The sequence below is a fragment of the Canis aureus genome, chromosome 24 (assembly GCF_053574225.1).
Source record: "Canis aureus isolate CA01 chromosome 24, VMU_Caureus_v.1.0, whole genome shotgun sequence".
In the NCBI taxonomy this organism is placed as follows: domain Eukaryota; kingdom Metazoa; phylum Chordata; class Mammalia; order Carnivora; family Canidae; genus Canis; species Canis aureus.
The window spans coordinates 19,267,105-19,286,144 of NC_135634.1; the positions used below are offsets into that span (position 1 = coordinate 19,267,105).

Here is a 19,040-nt window from a genome sequence, read left to right on the forward strand (position 1 = left end):
TAGGATGGGCGCTTAACTGACTGAGTCACCCAGGCGCCCCTGTAATGTTTTGTTTTCTTATTTGTGTAGCCACTAGAGCAGCACTTTCTTTTTTTTTTTTCTTTTTTTTTTTTTTTTAAAGATTTTATTCATTTATTCATGAGAGACAGAGAGACAGAGAGGGGCAGGGACATAGAGGGAGAAGCAGGTTCCATGCAAGGAGCTTGATGTGGGACTCGATCCCAGGACTCTAGCATCACGCCCGGGGCCAAAGGCAGGTGCCAAACTGCTGAGCCACCCAGGGATCCCCTAGAGCAGCACTTTCAAGGACTTTTCCTTTGCATTCACAACTTTTCAGCCTGTCTCAGCTTTTGGCATACTTTCCTCACTAAGTTTAATCATTTCTAGCTTTTGATTTACAGCAAAGGGTATAAATTTACCTTTGACTTTAACACTTAGAGGCCATTGAAGGGTTCTTTATTGGCCTAATTTCAATATTGTTGTGTCTCAGATTAGGGAGACACCCAAGGGGCGGGGACTGTTCAGTGGAGCAGTCAGAACACACATCCCGTTTACTGAATGTGTTTGCAGTCTTATATGGATGTGGTTTGTGTCACTTCCAAACAATTATAGTAGTGACATCGAAGATCACCGATAACAGATCACCATAACATAATGATAATGAAAAAGTTTGAGATACTCTGACAATTGCTAAGATAGTGACACAGAGACGCAAAGTGAGCAAATGCTATTGAAAAAAATGATGCCAATAGATTTGTTTGATGTAGAGTTGCTAAAACCCTTGTTTGTTAAAAACAAACAAAAAAACAACACAGTATCTGTGAAACCCAGTGAAGCACAAAGCACAATAAAGTGAGATATGCCTGTGATGTTACATAATATGCAGTTTATATTGAAATTTCTCCTGTTTTGTAGCAGTGTCTTTATAACTCTGTAATCTATTCAATCAAAGGTCACACATGGATTTTAGTTGTTATGGCTGTAATTTCCTTTTATCTGGAAGTTTCCCCAATGACAAAAATGTCAGTGTTGTGACACTGACATTTTTGAAGAGTCCAGGACAAGTATTTTTCAGAATTGCTTCAGTTTGGATTTTTTTTTTTGTTTCCTCTTAGGCCTCTGAGGGTTTATGCTGTTAAACTCTTAGCTTTGTAGCAGTGAAAATTCTGAGACAATTTATTTTAGACTCTTAGAGTGATTTAGACTCTTAGTCTTAAATCACTAACCTACTTGGGATATATTTATTTATGATAAATACAAAAATTTCCCCTTATTACTAAGCATCTTTTTCTTTTTATAAAGTTTTCCTGTTTATAAAGTTTTCCTGACTGTTACATTGTGAGTTCTTTTGATATTAAAAATGCACGATGTTTCATTATAGCTCTGCCAGACTTAATTATTCCTTTATTGAACAGTAGACATTGTATTATTCATCATTTAGGTTGTTTCCCGTTTTTGCTGTAATAACCTTGTGACAAACGTTATGGCCCATAAATGTTTGGTTGCTTTGTTCCTGGGCATATATATTTTTTTTTAAGTTAAATTTTTTTTTAAAGATTTATTTGTTTATTCATGAGAGACACAGATTGAGAGGAGAGACAGAGACATAGGCAGAGGGAGAAGCAGGCTCCTTGCAGGGAGCCCGATGCGGGACTTGATCCCAGATCCGGGGATCACGACCTGAGCCAAAGGCAGGCGCCCAACCGCTGAGCCACTCAGGTGTCCCTTAAATTTTTAAAATAATCTGTATACATAGTGTGGGGCTTGAATTCAGAACCCTGAGACCAAGAGTTGCAAGCTCCACTGACCGAGTCAGCTACCACCGCCCCCCCCACCCCCCGGTGTGTAGAATTTTATGTGGTAAATGTATTCTGGAATATCCATAAATAAATATTTATTTTTCTTTTATTTAAGTTTTATTTGTTTATGTAATCTCTGTACCAAATGTGAGGCTTGAACTCAAAACCGCAAGACCAAGATTTACATGTCCCTCCAACTGATCCAGCCAAGTAACTCTTAAATGATTCCTTCTTAAACCAATTGAACTGGGTGGGACACTTGGGTGGCTCAGTGGTTGAATGTCTGCCTTACGCTCAGGGCATGATCCTGGGATGCCAGGATTGAGTCCCACATTGGGCTCCCTGCAGGGAGCCTGCTTCTCCCTCCGCCTATGTCTCTGGCTTTCTCTCTGTGTCTCATGAATAAATAAAATCTTTAAAAAAACAAAAAAACAAAACCCAATTGAACTTTGATAACCCAGACTTTATTAGAAGATCAAAGATTGTTGAAGGTAAGATAAATTGTAGAGTAACTTTGAAGAAAATCTCTTGACCTGTGTTAAATGATTTGTAACTTACGTCCATTAATGTGGCTCAAATTCTTGCTGTATGTAGCATTACTTTATTTGCTAACTATTTGTTGCTTTTATTTTTGTTCTTTTTGAGAGAAAAAGAATGGTTTGCTTCCTATACTGGTTCTCTTTAGAGTCTTTAAGTTTACAATTCTCTGCTTTCTTTTGACTCATGAGAGACATATTTGTGGCTTTGATAATGACTTTTAGAGTTGACAGCTAGATATTTAAATAAATTTTTTATTGGTAATCAAAGACAAACTTTTTTTTTAAATGAATTGGCAAAGATTTAAAAGTACCCAGTGAGTGAAAGTGAAGTTACAAGAGTATTTTATAACTCTGGTGCTGATGGAAATTGGTTACTGTTTTGGGGCGGGGGGGCGGGGTTTGGTTTTAAGATTCTTTTACTGTTAGAGGTATATTTTAAGTATTTTGATTCAAAGGATTGGTATATCACTTTGTATCTGGTTTATCACTTTATTTCTAATAACAAAATAGTGACCAAATCTGAATTCTTAATAAAGAATTAAGTAGATCATATTTATAGTGGATTAGTATGTACTTTGTGAAGAATCCTTCATGACACTAGGAAATGCAGTATTCATGAAAAAGATTTATTATTTTTTAAGTAATCTCAATAGGGCTTTACACTTAGGACTCCGAGATCAAGAGTCACATGCTCTAATGAGTAAGCCAGCCAGGTGCCCTGAAAAGAATTTTTTAATGGTAGTGTATACCACAGAGACAGTGGACTAATAGTTGCCAGAGGTTCAGGGAGATTAGGAATTGATAGCTAATGAATTTGGGGTTTCTTTTTGGGGTGATGAAAATGTTCTGGCATTAGATCATGGTGATGGTTTACATACTAAAACCCACTGAACTCTGTACTTTAAAATGGTGATTTTTATGATATGTGAATTATATCAATAAAAGTACTAAACTAAACAAATTGCCAACTCCCCATCTTTTTATGGCGGAGCATATGGCTATGCATCTATGCTAACAACTGCTCAAAAACTTGTAAATAAATTTAGCATATAAATGTGCATATTTTCTATACATCTATGGAGCAAGTAAGAAAAGGGACACAAGTCTAGGTATATGCTGTGATCCAAATTTGTGTTTATAAACTGATCAGAAATAAAAGACTGGAAGTAAAAAATGTGTATCAGCCTAAGTTCTATTTGACAAGTGTGCTTACAGGTATATCCTGAAAGTCTCCTAGGTATGATGGTTCACTAGAAGGACACAGACCTAGCATATAGTTGTACAACTAAGATTTACTACAGCAAAAGAATACAGCACAAAATCAGTAAGGAAGAAATGCACATGAGGTGAATTCTGGAGTAATATAATTATCTGTTAGGGTTGTGGGATAGCTGTTTCAGGCATATTGTGTTAATTCTTTTTTGGCACACAAGTGATTGTTCCATTAATAATTCTTTTTATATCTTTCCTATTTTATACACTTCATTTCCATCATTTTATTTGCTTCATCACATCTTTCCATTAAATGGAGTTTTTTAGATTCAGAAGAAATGCTTCTTTAATTAAAAAATTATGATATTGCTTTTGCTTATATAACTTGGAAACACAGGAGTTATCTGGGCATACCTGCTGATGGTGCAAGTATAAATTGCTCCGCACCTATACTGTCAGTGTCAATTGGGTCCGGTTTTATTATTTTTTATTATTTTTTATTTTTTAAAAAATTTTATTTATTTATTCATAGAGATGCAGAGAGAGGGAGAGAGAGAGGCAGAGACACAGGCAGAGGGAGAAGCAGGCTCCACGCAGAGAGCCTGACGTGGGACTTGATCCAGGGTCTCCAGGATCACGCCCTGGGCTGCAGGCGGTATTAAACCGCTGCGCCACCGGGGCTGCCCTGGGTCCGGTTTTAGTTTTATACCTTCTTTTCTAAGCAGTCATAATTATTTGTAAAGATTGATATTTTATTATTTCTTAGAGGTCTCAAAGCAACAAAAAGATTATTAAAATTTTTTTTCTTAAAATTTGCCATATAGGTCCATTGGGTCATTTTATTTTATTTTATTTATTTATTTTTAATTTTTTATTTATTTATGATAGTCACAGAGAGAGAGAGAGGCAGAGACACAGGCAGAGGGAGAAGCAGGCTCCATGCACTGGGAGCCCGATGTGGGATTCGATCCCGGGTCTCCAGGATCGCGCCCTGGGCCAAAGGCAGGCGCCAAACCGCTGCGCCACCCAGGGATCCCGGGTCATTTTATAATCTAAGATAATATTAGGTCCTAGTGATTTTATTTCCCCCCTATCATAAAATATCTTATTTCATCATCCTCGGAATTATTTTATCATTATTATTAAGTTCTCTATTAAAGACTAAAATTGAAAAAACCCTGCAAAGCGATATATATGTCAAAAGGATTATTTACTGGTGTAACAAATTGTCATCATTATATAATTCTTCATTTTCTAATTGCATACATGAAATGTTGCATCATCTTTTAAGGCATCATGTTTTTACTATTGTGTAACACCTTTTTCTCACATTCTGCTTCTAAAGAGATATTTGATTAAGTGAGGAAAGGTCAGTCACAAATTCGTTAATCATTATGTACCATTTAAAAAACATGGAAACCTTAAATGTCCACCAGTAAGAATGGTTAAAAAATTATGGTGCATGCTGGGACACCTGGGTGGCTCAGTGATTGAGTGTGTCTGCCTTTGGCTCAAGGCATGATCCCGGGTCCAGGGTTTGAGTCTCACATCAGGCTCCCTGTGAGGAGCCTGATTGTCTGTCTCTGCCCCTTTCTCTCCGTGTGTCTCATAGATAAATAAAATCTTAAAAAAAAAAAATTTATTGTGCATGCATACATCTGAAATGGTGCCATTTTGTATTGAGTGATACAGGATGTCTGAAGAAAGCATGGCTAGGTGATTCATTCTGTGTAAAATTATGTATATCTACCAGAAAGGAAAATCTGAGATGTTTATGAAACCTGATCAGAGGTCCTTTCCAAATGATACGATTTGACTGACTTAATAAAACTTACTATGGATAAGTATCAATATTACAACCAAACTAATGATTGATTAATTTGGGGGCAAAGTGAGGAGAAGAAAAGCTCTACAGACAACAACTCCAGATTTAACATTAATGGTTGACCACTTTGATTTGCTTCCTTTTAGTCTTTTTTTCTATGAAATATTTTCTTAAATTTATAAAAGGAATAAATTAAATAACTGTACCTATAAAGAGAATTTAAGTTGGGTTTTAACAACTTAACTTACCTGGGTAGCTAAGTTGCTTAAGTGTCCAACTCTTGATTATAGTTCAGGTCACGATCTCATGGGTCATGCAGTTGAGGTCCTCCCTGCCCCAACACATTGGGCTCCAGCTTCAAACTCAGTGGGGAGCCTGGGTGAGATCCTCTCTCTCTCCTCCCTTTGCCTGTCTCCCCACTCTCACATGCTTGCGCTCTCTTTCTCAGACAAATAAGTCTTTTAAAAAAACAACTTTTTTTTTAAACACCAAAAAATCAAAGTGAACTAAACAACAAGATGTGTGTGTGATAATAGATAAGGGGAATTTTTACAGGGGGTGGTACATACAGTGAAACCATAAATGTTCACCTTTTAGCATATAACCCAAGAAACAAAAAGAGAGTCCCTTGAAGACTACTCTTGAACATTATTTATGGTCTTTTGTTTTATGGAATGTGATGAATGTGGTTATCATTGATCTTTGCTCACTTATTCATGTATCTTTTTAGAAATGGTATTCCAGGAACAAGGTATAAATTTATAACATTTGTTTGTTATCAGTTAGGTTTTGTCTAAGGGCTGTATTCACCCCTGTGTATAAGTATGTCTGATGCTTACATATTCATATGTTGAAAACTTATAATTAGAGACTCAACATTATTTGAGAGTAGAGATGTCCTTATATTCTCTAATTTTGTTCAGTATTTCCTTGACTTTATAAAATTAATCTTGTCCTAAGTAATTCTGTCATGTTCTGAGTATGAATGATCTGCTTAGTATGTTTTCCTTCTTGAGTCTCCGTTTCTGATTTTTCTCTTGGATGGTCGTGGCCTTTTGGTATTGAAGAGGGGAGGTGCGAGTTTCTGTCTTTGTTGGCCTCTGCTCAGGTGTAGTTCTTACCTGGTCTTTATTATTCTCTATATCCTGCAATGGCTTCCAAGTGGGTAAGTGATCAATATAGTGCATCTTCCTCCACTTGTTCTTGGGCCTCTTTGGGTCCTCTTAAAAGTACCCCATCCTCCCATGGGCTTAGGAACTCTCAGCTGCTTTCTTATACTTCATTGAGGTGCATATGATCTTTGAGGCTATATTTACTCATTCTTTTTCTTTTTTTTTTTTTAAGATTTTATTTATTTATTCATGAGAGACACAGAGAGGCAGAGAGACAGGCAGAGGGAGAAGCAGGCTCCATGCAGGGGTCCCGACGTGGGACTCAATCCCGGGTCTCCAGGATCACACCCTGGGCTGAAGGCAGCCCTAAACCACTGAGCCAACCAAGCTGCCCCTATTTACTCATTCTTTTTCACACTTCTGTATTTAGATGTTGGATGGGAGTTATCACCCTTGAAATAGAATCCTCTAAGACTCTTTTCTTTTGAGTTTCTACTCAGTTTATCAGAGGTTTCTATAATTCCATTGTGTCTATCACCCCAAGGTATTCCACACCTTCTATTTCTTTTTCTCTAAGATGGCTTTACTGGTCCAAGAATCTTTTTTTTTTTTTTTTCATGATTTTATTTATTCATGAGAGACAGAGAGAAAGGCAGAGACAGGCAGAGGGAAAAGCAGGGTCCCTGCGGGGAGCTTGATGCAGGATTCAATCTCAGGACCCTGGGATCACAACGTGAGCCAAAGGCAGAAGCTCAACCACTGAGCCACCCCGGTGCCCAAGAATAATTTTGTTTTAAATAAAGATTTTATTTTTAAGTAATCTTTGTACCTAGCAGGGGCTCAAACTCACAACCCTGAGATCAAAAGTTGCCTTCTCCACCAACTGAGCCAGCCAGGTGCCTTTTAGGAATAATTTTTAATAATCATTTTTCATGATTTTCTTTCTCTTTTTTTAAAAAGTTATTTATGAGAGCAAGAGAGGTTGGGCGAGTAGGAGGGGAGGAGTAGAGAGGAGCAGCAGACTCCATGCTGAATGTGGAGCCCATCATGGTCCTTGATTCCGTGACCCTGAGATCCTGACCTTAGCTGAAATCAAGAGTCAGGTGCTTAACCAACTGAGCCCCCCAGATGCCCTAGTAATCATATTTAATAATAGTTTAAGATTTAAAGTTTCTGTTGATCTCAGGATCTTCATTTATTTGTATAGGGAAACTTTTAGAATCCAGAAAGCCCCTTCACTTCTTAGCTCTTGTGTTATTGCTGCAGTAGATTTACTATGATTTGAATGCTGAGAGACTGATAGCAAGGAAAAAAATTTTTAACTTAGGCACAGATCTTTTATTTTTGGTTAGGCTTACATAATTTGAAAAAGTTAACATAGTTAACAAAACACAACTACGATAGGAGGTGCTCTGGTAGAAGGCACGGATCATAAGAAAGCTGGATAATGAATCTTCATGTACAGATGCCAGTTTGATCTTGCCAAATGAATGTGCTATCTTCTGAGTGTGACAGTTGGCATGCAGGAGAAGGAGGAACCAAAGCCTCTTCTCCACTAGATTAGGCAGCCAGGCCTTTCAGGAGTATTATTACAGAGGACATGAAGGTGACTGCTATGATAGCAATGACGACATTCATAGCTATGACTGTGATGTTTATCGCAAAGTTTGACAAAATCTGTAAATTCTTTTTTTTATTATTTTTTTAGATTTTATTTATCCATCCATGAGAGACACAGAGAGAGAGAGAGAGGTAGAGACACAGGCAGAGGGAGAAGCAGGCTCCATTCAGGGAGCCCGATGTGGGACTTGATCCAGAGACCCCAGGATCATGCCCTGAGCCAAAGGCAGACTCTCAGCCGCTGAGCCACCCAGGCATCCCAAGATCTGTAAATTCTTAGTGTGCTTCTTTCTCATCCAGCTGATCATCCCTGATCCATTCCTTGGACAGGGCACAAAATGCGCTTTCACAAAAGTGAATCCAGTGCATTCATCACTGAAAACACACCAGTCATGATATTTGCTTATTTCGAAAAATGGTAAAAATACTATTGCATCATTTTGGAAATGAGTCCAGTCTAAGCTACAAGAAAATATATGGTTAAAAAACACACACGACTACTTTTGGTGGTGTAGCTTTAAAATCATGTGCTTGGCTATAAAAGCCCTATAAGCAAAGTTAGTGAATAATAGGAAATTTTAGTATCCTCATATTATCTGATATTTATTTCATTTCCCTATTTTGTCTTCCTCAGCTTTCCCATCCTTTTGTTTTACTTAGGAAAGTAGTAAAGAAGGAGGATTTGCAAGTCATAATCTTTCATCACCCACTCTTAATTTCCCCTGCTCAACCTCCACTTTGAACATGTTTGTGTCTCCTAGTTCCTCTCCTTTTGCTTGGCTGCTTGGCTGATGTGTTTTAGATACCATTTTAGGTTTTAGAAAGGCTTTTCTTAACAAGACTGTTTAGGCACAGGAAAGTTGGGAGGTGGGAATTTGAGGTGGTGGGATATCGGGATGATGATTCCATATATATAAAACGTGAATTAGGTACTAATTCTTTTCCTTCATAATTCGTAAAAGTTAACTAGAGTGGTTATGCAGATTCAGAGTTGTTGATTTGCTCCTCTGCCGTCTTGAATGGAGGATGCTCTAAAAAGCATCTTTGATTGACATTGATGTTCATTTGTATCTGGTGCAGCAAATGTTTATTGACTGATTTTAAGAGTATATATAGTAACTTCTAAGACATTATTTTCAAGAGAGAAATTTCCCACATATATATCTTGGAATTATTATAAAGAATTTCTAGTGTGATGTTAGCTGCAGGTACTGTATTAACTCTTATGCTTTTATCAACCCAGGACACCTCGTCCAGTCATTGTGGAGCCTATGGAGCAGTTTGATGATGAAGATGGCTTGCCAGAGAAGCTAATGCAGAAAACTCAACAATATCATAAGTAAGACTTATTAATAAAGATATTTTATTTTTATTTTTATTTTTTTTTAATAAAGATATTTTAGGTATGTGCTATCAAGGATACATATTATCCTGGTTGGTCTACATCGAATACTATTCTTTTGTATATGGGTAGAACATTAACTTGGGCAGTGGGAGGTAGGTGGATGGAGACTATCAGTAATTATGTTAGAAACAGTATAATCTAGATATCATGAAAATATTTTAGTATGTTTTAGGTGTACTATAAGTTAAAAGGAGACTTGGCAGGGGTAAAGCAGGGGAGATCCTAGTTATTTAGGGTAAGGACAGGAAGTACTCTTCTTGGTGGTAGAAAAGAAAAGTAGCCTTTTTTTAAAAAAAGATTTTATTTATTTATTTGAAAGAGTGAGTGAGAGAGAGCATGAACCAGGGGGAGTGAGTGGAGGAGAAGTAGATTCCCTGATGAGCAGGGAGCCCAAAGTGGGGCTCAATCCCAGGACCCTGGGATCATGGCAAGACCTTGGGCAAAGGCAGACGCTTAACTTGCCAAGCCATCCAGGTGCCCTGAAAAATAGTCTATTTTCAAAATGTATATTCTTCTTTTACCAGTTGCTTTTTGCTCACTATACTGGAAATGTTTTTACATGAATTGGCTGCATGAATATATTGTGTTGTTTTTAATCAGGTACTTGTTCATTATAATAAATAAAACTAATATATTTACATGCATGAATTCAACAGATACTGGAGTGCTTTTGTGTTAGGCAGTGTTCCAGGTGCTCTCAGTGAAACTTGGAACTGTTTTTGCCTTCCTGGTGCTTATATTTCTGGTGGTGGAAGTACACAAGAAATAAGAAACCAAAAATTAAAACATCTATTAAATTGTGAAAATTATTATTTTAAAAAAACCAACTAATAAAAGGTGTAAAGGCTTAGATCAAAATGTATGCATATATAAAATTGATTAATACTGACAAATTGTTTTCCAGAAATATTACAAAATTTACACTCCTTGGTGTATGTATAAAGGTATTTTTGTTTATTGTGACAAAAAGATGGCGATGTTCAAAATGGTATTTTATGCATGTTATTTTATTTTATTTTTAATTAATTTTTATTGGTGTTCAATTTACTAACATACAGAATAACCCCCAGTGCCCGTCACCCATTCACTCCCACCCCCCGCCCTCCTCCCCTTCTACCACCCCTAGTTCGTTTCCCAGAGTTAGCAGTCTTTACGTTCTGTCTCCCTTTCTGATATTTCCCACACATTTCTTCCCCCTTCCCTTATATTCCCTTTCACTATTATTTATATTCCCCAAATGAATGAGAACATATAATGTTTGTCCTTCTCCGACTGGCTTACTTCACTCAGCATAATACCCTCCAGTATGCATGTTATTTTAATTAGCATTCTTTGATTTTAGGTCAGTTGAATGTTTTTTCTGTGTAGTTAATTTAAATGAGAAATATGAGTGCTTGTTCTATGCCTGGTGTAGGAGATGAACTAGTGAACAAAATAGGCCAGAAATTCGTGCTATGTAGGAGTGGTAAGGAGGTTAAACAATAAAATTAAGGGAATCCCTGGGTGGCTCAGCGGTTTAGCGCCTGCCTTTGGCTCAGGGCGCAATCCTGGAGTCCCGGGATCGAGTCCCATGTCGGGCTCCTTGGCATGGAGCCTGCTTCTCCCTCTGCCTGTGTCTCTGCCTCTCTCTCTCTCTCTCTCTCTCTGTGACTATCATAAATAAATAAATCTTTAAAAAAAACCAATAAAATTAGTAAAATAAATATAGCAGAAAGATACAGGAAAGTGAATGCTTTGGAACAGAGTAGTGTGGTTCTTTTTTTTTTTTTTTTTTTAGTGTGGTTCTTTGTACAGGTGGTTGGAGAAGCCCTACTGAGAAGGTAAGATTTAATTATAGCTTGAAGGAGAGGGGAGGAAGCTAGCTGTCTAGCTGTATAGGATCAGAATTAGGATGGAGTAGAGAAAATAGTGATCTCAGTAGAGGAAACAGTAACTATAAAGGCCTTGAGAGAAGACTCTGGCAAGTTCTAGGAACAGTAGAGAGGCCAGTTTAGCTGGAGCATGGTGAGTAAGGAGAGGAAACAGGGATGAAGTAGATAAGGGATGTTGGGAGGAGAGGAGATTGTTGTGCCTTGCTGGTTATTAAGCTGATATCTTGGTTTTTGTATTTTATGAGAAAGGAAGGAGCAGAGTAGTGATTTATTTATTTTTATTTTTTAAAGATTTTATTTATTTATTCATGAGAGAGACAGAGAGAGGTAGAGACACAGGCTCCATGCAGGGAGCCCGATGCGGGACTCGATCCCGGGTCTCCAGGATCACGCCCTGGGCTGAAGGCGGCATTAAACCGCTGAGCCCACCCAGGCTGCCCCAGAGTAGTGATTTAATCCTAAATTTAACAATAGCTTTTTTTGGCTATTTTAAGAATAGATTTATAAAGAACCAAGAGTAGAATTGGAGAAGATAGTAAGTTTGGAGCCTGTTGAAGTGGAGATTGCAGTGTTGATGATGAGAAGTGGTCAGGTTCAGGATATAGTTTGAAAATAGACTTTGGATTTTGTTGATGGATATGGGAGAGAGTTGAAAGCATGATTACATGGTTGTAGGCCAAAGTAACTGGAAATTTGGAAATTGCTAATGATCAGTCTGGAGAATCCTGTAGGAGGAGCAGTTTTGGGGGAGGAAGTTCAGGAACTTTGGGCATGTTACGTTTGAGACAGTTTTCAACATCCAAGTGAAGATGTCAAGTAAGTAGTTGGATTCACATCTGGAATTTAGATGAGTTCTCTGGGCTATAGTTACCACATGTGATAGAGAACTATGTCAAAGGAGTGAGTCCCGGAATACTCTAGTATATAGACGATGAAAAACATTAAAGGAAGAGGGTTGGTGATATCATCACTTGTAATTCAGAACCATTTTAATTTCTCATACAATGCTATTTTTCAAAGACTTACTATGACTTCCTAGTCACTTGACATTTTTTTGTGGTTATAGTTTACCATTACAAATTTGAACTACAGCATACTTTTGGATTTAAGAATTAGAGAATAGGGATCCCTGGGTGGCGCAGCAGTTTAGCGCCTGCCTTTGGCCCAGGGCGCGATCCTGGAAACCCGGGATCGAGTCCCACGTCAAGCTCCCGGTGCATGGAGCCTGCTTCTCCCTCTGCCTATCATAAATAAATAAAAATTAAAAAAAAAAAAAAAAAGAATTAGAGAATAGAGTTTTAAGGGTGTTACAGAAAGTGGAATTTATATGCATATAAGAGTGTTTGTTTATATACTGATTTAATTACCCAGAAAACCTTACTAGATCTGGTTATATTTCTAGTTTTGCTGCTAAAAGGTTATGTTCAGAAGAGAATGTTCATTCACAAAGCATAGGAGCTATGATTCAAATTTATTCTAACTCCTTAAATCCATATTGTTTTTAGTGTTTCCCTTGGAGAAAAAGGAAGATTTAAAAAATATTTATGATTATAGTCCCAAGTCTGATTGAGGAATTACTAAGAAATATTCTTCCAGAAAAATTAGTAGGTGGTTGATTCCCCTCATTCCTTTGCCTTTTCCAGTCAATGTTTTTTTTTTTTTAAAGATTTTATTTATTTATTCATGAGAGACACACAGAGAGAGGCAGAGACACACACAGAGAGGCAGAGACACAGGCAGAGGGAGAAGCAGGCTCCATGCAGGGAGCCCGACATGGGACTTGATCCCGGGACTCCAGGATCACACCCTGGGCTGAAGGCAGGTGCCAAACCACTGAGCCACCCAGGGATCCCCCTCCAGTCAATGTTTTAAAAAGAAAAAGTCCAAATCTATTTTTTAGGTATAGAATTCCAGATCATGATTAACTTTGATTTTCCTAATATACCTCTGAATATTTTTGTAGCTCTTTCTTGTTACTACATCTTTTCTTCTGTGACAACCTCTCCCTGGCTCTCCCACATTTGTCTCACCTACCCATCTTTCCCTCTCCACCCTAAAATAAAAGTTAAAATTTAGGATTGCAAGGCATCTGTACTTACATTGGTGGGATAGGGATTCTATTTTTACCAGTATTTTATTTTTTTTTTAAGATTTTATTTATTTATTCATGTGAGATAGAGAGGCAGAGACACAGGCAGATGGAGAAGCAGGCTCCATGCAGGGAGCCTGACGTGGGACTCAATCCTGGGTCTCCAGGATCATGCCCTGGGCCTAAGGCAGCACTAAACCGCTGAGCCACTCAGGCTGCCCTTACCAGTATTTTATTTTATTTTTTTAAGACTTTATTTATTTATTCATGAAAGACACAGAGAGGGAGAGGCAGAGACACAGGCAGAGGGAGAAGCAGGCTCCATGCAGGGAGTCCGATGCGGGACTTGATCCTGGGCCGAAGGCAGGCACTAAACCGCTGAGCCACCGAGGGATCCCCATTTACCAGTATTTTTAAATAGAAGTTGTGATAGGCAAGAATAATTGAAAAAATTCTTTGCATTTCAAGTACATCCATAGGTCATTATCTTTTAAAAAATTTTTTGGTTGTTTGCTGATCATTCAAGAAATAAATGTTAAATGTATATAGTTTTTGCTAGATGTTGTGCTAGGTACTTGAGTTACAGCAATTAATAGATATATTTGTAAGTGAGGCCTTTGCTTTTTGGCATAGCCAATTTGCCTAGCACGTAATACTCAATGTGCTATCTGCTTTTAGTACTATCCCTGAAAGTCACTACTTTTATTTTTATTATTTATTTTTATTTATTTATTCATAAGAGACACACACAGAGGGAGGCAGAGACACAGGCAGAGGGAGAAGCAGGCTCCCTGTAGGGAGTCCGACCTGGGACTTGATCCCAGGTCTTCAAGACCACACCCTGGGGCAAAGGCGGTGCTAAACCCCTGAGCCACCCAGGCTGCCCAAAAGTTACTCTTTTTTTTTTTTTTTTTAATTTTTATTTATTTATGATAATCAGAGAGAGAGAGAGAGAGAGAGAGAGAGAGGCAGAGGGAGAAGCAGGCTCCATGCACCGGGAGCCTGACGTGGGATTCGATCCTGGGTCTCCAGGATCGCGCCCTGGGCTAAAGGCAGGCGCCAAACCGCTGCGCCACCCAGGGATCCCCAGGTTACTCCTTTTAGAAGAAAAGTTTGATTCTAGATGGTTAATTTAGGGCGTATTTGATTCATGTGTTGCAGATTGCCTTACATAAAATTGAGTGAAAATCAGAAAGGCCTCATTGAAGGTGATAATTAGGGGAGTGCACCTTGTAATAATCAGATTGCTTACATTGGAGTTTTGGTTCTGTTCTTACTAGTTGGGTGGGCATCCTCGGGCTGTCTCTTAACTCAGGGCTATTAAAACATGCATTACAATATTGCCGTGAGGTAAACATGTAGAGTACTTGCCTGACACAGTGCCATGAGCATTGCAACTGCTTAGTAAATGGTTGTTCTTGTAATTCTTATTTATTGTTTTGCCTTTTAAACCTATATTTCTGTGTTTTTAAATGTGAACTTAGGGAAAGAGAACAGCCGCCACGTTTTGCTCAGCCTGGGACATTTGAATTTGAATATGCATCCCGATGGAAGGCTCTTGATGAAATGGAAAAGCAGCAGCGTGAGCAGGTTGATAGAAACATCAGAGAAGCCAAAGAGAAACTAGAAGCAGAAATGGAAGCAGCCAGGCACGAACACCAATTAATGCTAATGAGGCAAGGTAAAAAAAAATTTTTTTTTTTTAAGATTTTATTTTATTTATTTGAGAGAGAGCGAACATGAGTAGGGGGAAGAGGCAGACTCCCCACTGAGAAGAGAACCTCTCACAAGGCTCCATGCTAGAACCCTGGGATCATGACCATGAGCCAAAGTCAGCCGCTTAACTGACTGAGCCACCCAGGTGCCCCCAAAATGGGCTTTCAAATAGATATGGTATGGTTTTTTTCCTCTGTTTTTAATTTTTAAAAATTTTTTTTATTTTTTAATTCATGAGAGACACAAGAGAGAAGCAGAGACATAGGCAGAGGGAGAAGCAAGCTCCTTGTAGGGAGCCCAATGCGGGACTCCATCCCTGGACCCAGGATCATGCCCTGAGCCAAAGGCAGATGCTCAGTCGCTGAGCCACCCAGGCATCCCTGATTTTTTTTTCTTAAAGCTAAGTTTATATTTCCCAGTGTTACCTATTAACTATTTAAGTTGCCAGTTAGGAGTTTAGAGATAGTTGGGACTCTCACTTTATTAGAAAAAAAATCTCCCTTTTCCAAGAACTTCCTTTAATAAACCAACAATCTCAGAATCCCTTATTAAAATAAGTTTTTGGGTCCCTGGGTGGCTCATTTGGTTAAGCATCTGACTCTTGATCTCAACTCAGGTCTTGATCTTAGGGTTATGAATTCAAGCCCTGCGTTTAAAAAGAAAAAACGATTTACCTATATAAGTTGTATTGTTTAGAGGTTATTAAAGGATTTTTAAATTTTGCTTGTAAAGATAAACGATTTGCTGGCAAAAAGAGAAGCACAGTGGGTAATTTTTGGTATGTAGATTTGGGATAAAGTCACCTAATCAAGATTTTGTTTTGGTGTATACCTGACACTAATATTGCACTGGAATTAAAAACTTAAAAGATTTTGATTGATGGAAAGAAGAATTAAGACAAATGCTGGTTGTATAAGATTATACTGTCTGTCCAAAGATTACATATGGATATTCTTCGGCAGGAATGAAAAAGATTTCATGTATGCTGACGGATATGGGGATTCAGGAGGATTGAATTTGTTGTAGTTGGCAAGAATATTTTAAACATTTGAGATAGCACTAACTGAACTTTTCAGAGCAGTCCTAATGGGTGATCGTTTATTCTCATATTCATTGGTCAAACACCTAACCTGATAAGCTACTTAAATATATGTAGAAGCTTGCTTTTCCTCTTATCCTCTTGTTGTGTTTCTTTTTATGCCTTTATTATCTATTTGCTTCTTTTGTGTTCTGTAATTCTCGAAATAATTTCTTCTGGTTATTCCTGCCACTCATTTTTTCAACTATCCATAATAGTTTGTATTTCTTAAAATAAACATTTGATTACTCTCTATTTTGCTGTTTTTTATTTTATTTAATTTTTTTAACATTTCAGTAAACATTTACCTACATTGTCTTGGCTACCCCCAGAGATCAAGGCACCGGGATGCTTACCTAAGTTTCTGCAGTAGTCTTCTTATTGGACTGTCATTTAATCTTGGTTCTTCCAATCTGTTCTTCATACGAGAGCCAGTATTTCTTTAAAAGGTGAAAATATGATCATCGTTCATTTTTAAATCCTTTTGATAGATTCTTAATTCCTAGAAGCCCAGGATTGTTTATTTGGTTTTTCTGTTCAGTAAACATTTATTGAACATTTATGATCAAGTCATTAAATAACTGTCCCTGAAACTAAATAAGTTAAACAAAATCCAGTGCAACAACTAAAGAAACTAGTCAGACATTTCTGGTTTCATTTGGACAGTAAACTTACCTGTTCTGCAAGTTCACTCTTCTAAGAAAATTGAGCTCATTTATATTACATAATATGTTTCAAGATAAACTAAGTCTCTTATCTAGCAGAAAATTTTAAATTGCTTTATAAAAAGATAAGGTTACAGAATCATTGCTTAGAGATGGAAGAGAGATCTTTAGTCTGGTGGTTTTGTGGTTCTAAAATTTGTTAACACATCAGAGTCGACTGGGAAATTTTTTAAGTTTTCGTTTCGTAGGCTTCATGATTACTCTCATACTTCTGTCCAATATATGCATTGTTTTCTGCTTATAGCCTTCTGGGCACTTTGCCACTGTCTACAGTCATGCCATGGTTAGGACATAACATTGATTAAATATGGAAGCATTTGTACTACAAGATACTTGTTGATGATGACAGACAGTATTGTAACAGTCATTACATAACGTATTTTTTAAGGTCAGTTGGTAGAAGACACTGAGGTATTTGAGGATATAGTGATGACAAAGAGCAATATTTCTTCAGGTCTCATAAAGCTCTTCTGAGCTCTTAGAAGATTTGTCTCATCCCTAAGACTTGACTTTTGAAGCAGAATAATTTTGTAAAGTTATGTCTCCTGAGTTTTTATCTTTTCATTGCTTTTTGTGTGTTTATTTATAACCCTTGTTGACATATTTCGGTTTGTAATAGAAAAGCACATCACTTAGTGTATCCTCCTTCTGGGTTTACTTGTGCTAAAGTACATCTTGTATTTATTTCAGCAAAAGACTACAGGTGATCAATTTTTTTCAGTGTTCAAAAATTTTTTTTAATTTACAATTTTCTTTCTTTTGTTCTACAATTTTATAGTTCATACACCATTTTTAAGGGATTATTCAGATGGCAGGAGGGACTTTAGGTAATCTTTGTTCTGTGGCTGTGCAGAAACAGAAACAGGACTCTTCAGGTGACCTATGGAAATAGAAAACTCAAATAGTACAGAGAAAGTGTACTCCTATCTTCTTCTACCTTCTGCTTTCTTGTAGGAATCACAGTCTCTTCTGTATTTTAAGTTTCTTTCTTTTTTTTTTTTTTAATATTTTATTTATTTATTCATGAGAGACAGAGAGAGAGAGAGTCAGACACAGGCAGAGGGAGAAGCAGGCTTCATGCAGGGAGCTCGATGTGGGACTTGATCCTGGGACTCCAGGATCACGCCCTGAGCCAAAGGCAGGCACCAAACCACTGAGCCATGCAGGGATCCCCGTATTTTAAGTTTCTTTTGTATATCCCTTAATGAAAAGTAAACTCGAATATGTCATTAAGTATGTATGTGTATTTATAACCAAGAAATTTCCTATTTATCTTTTTTCTACCTTGCTATTTTACTTTCTACAGTAGATACTTACAGAACTGCCTCATATTTTAAATGGTTGCATGATATTTTGTTCAATGGATATAATAATTACTTTAGCTCTTCTTCTGTTGACTGATACCTACCTAGGTCTCTTCCCAGTTTGTTAGTAAAAGCAATGCTTCAATGAATATTTATGTATATACCTTAGCAAGGTTTTGTAAATTTTAATTCTTTTTGATACACCAGTATGTTTTAATACTTGTACTTTGGTACTTTACTGATGTTTATTTAATCCTTTCTAGATCCAAATCCCATTATACTGTTACAGGTTACTTTTTTCCTTCTTCCTTTGTTTTTGGTCCTTTTGTAGGAGACAATTCCTGAATTTTCTACATGGTTATTATTGTAGGAGTGTAGGAGACAATTCCTGAAATTTCTACATGGTTATTTTTGTATTATCTTTGTTCCTTTAGTTATAAGCTTTCAGTAGATGAAATTAACTCTGCTAGGTATATTGTTATTACTGTCTTCTCTTTTCACCACTGGAATTTTACATTTATATCATCAGTGTTTATATATATGCCTTTGTACTGATAAATCAAGTAGTGGAAGTAAATTGGTTTTAAATATCTTTTGATCCTGATTACTGAAGGAAAAAACAACAAGGAAATAAGCATAATTTATTCCTCCTTTGTTCTCTTTTCCTCTCAACTTTATTTTGCATCTGATTTGTCTAGATTAATGACATTAACTTAAATAAAACCTTTAAAAAAATAATTATTTA

General features: G+C 37.2%; 1 protein-coding gene across 18 annotated transcripts in view; it reads left to right on the forward strand.

The window, feature by feature from the left end:
- The window catches only part of PSPC1 (paraspeckle component 1), a 111,419-nt gene that overhangs the window by 17,204 nt on the left and 75,175 nt on the right, over positions 1 to 19,040 (forward strand). For all 18 annotated transcript variants that reach the window (XR_013362978.1, XR_013362979.1, XR_013362980.1 and 15 more), the window contains exons 3-4: positions 9,351 to 9,446; positions 14,957 to 15,153. Coding sequence is in view for 3 of the 18 variants with exons in the window: in XM_077868488.1 (XP_077724614.1) it covers positions 9,351 to 9,446; positions 14,957 to 15,153 (293 nt within the window). In the remaining 15 variants the exon portion in view is untranslated. The remainder of the gene's footprint in view (positions 1 to 9,350; positions 9,447 to 14,956; positions 15,154 to 19,040) is intronic.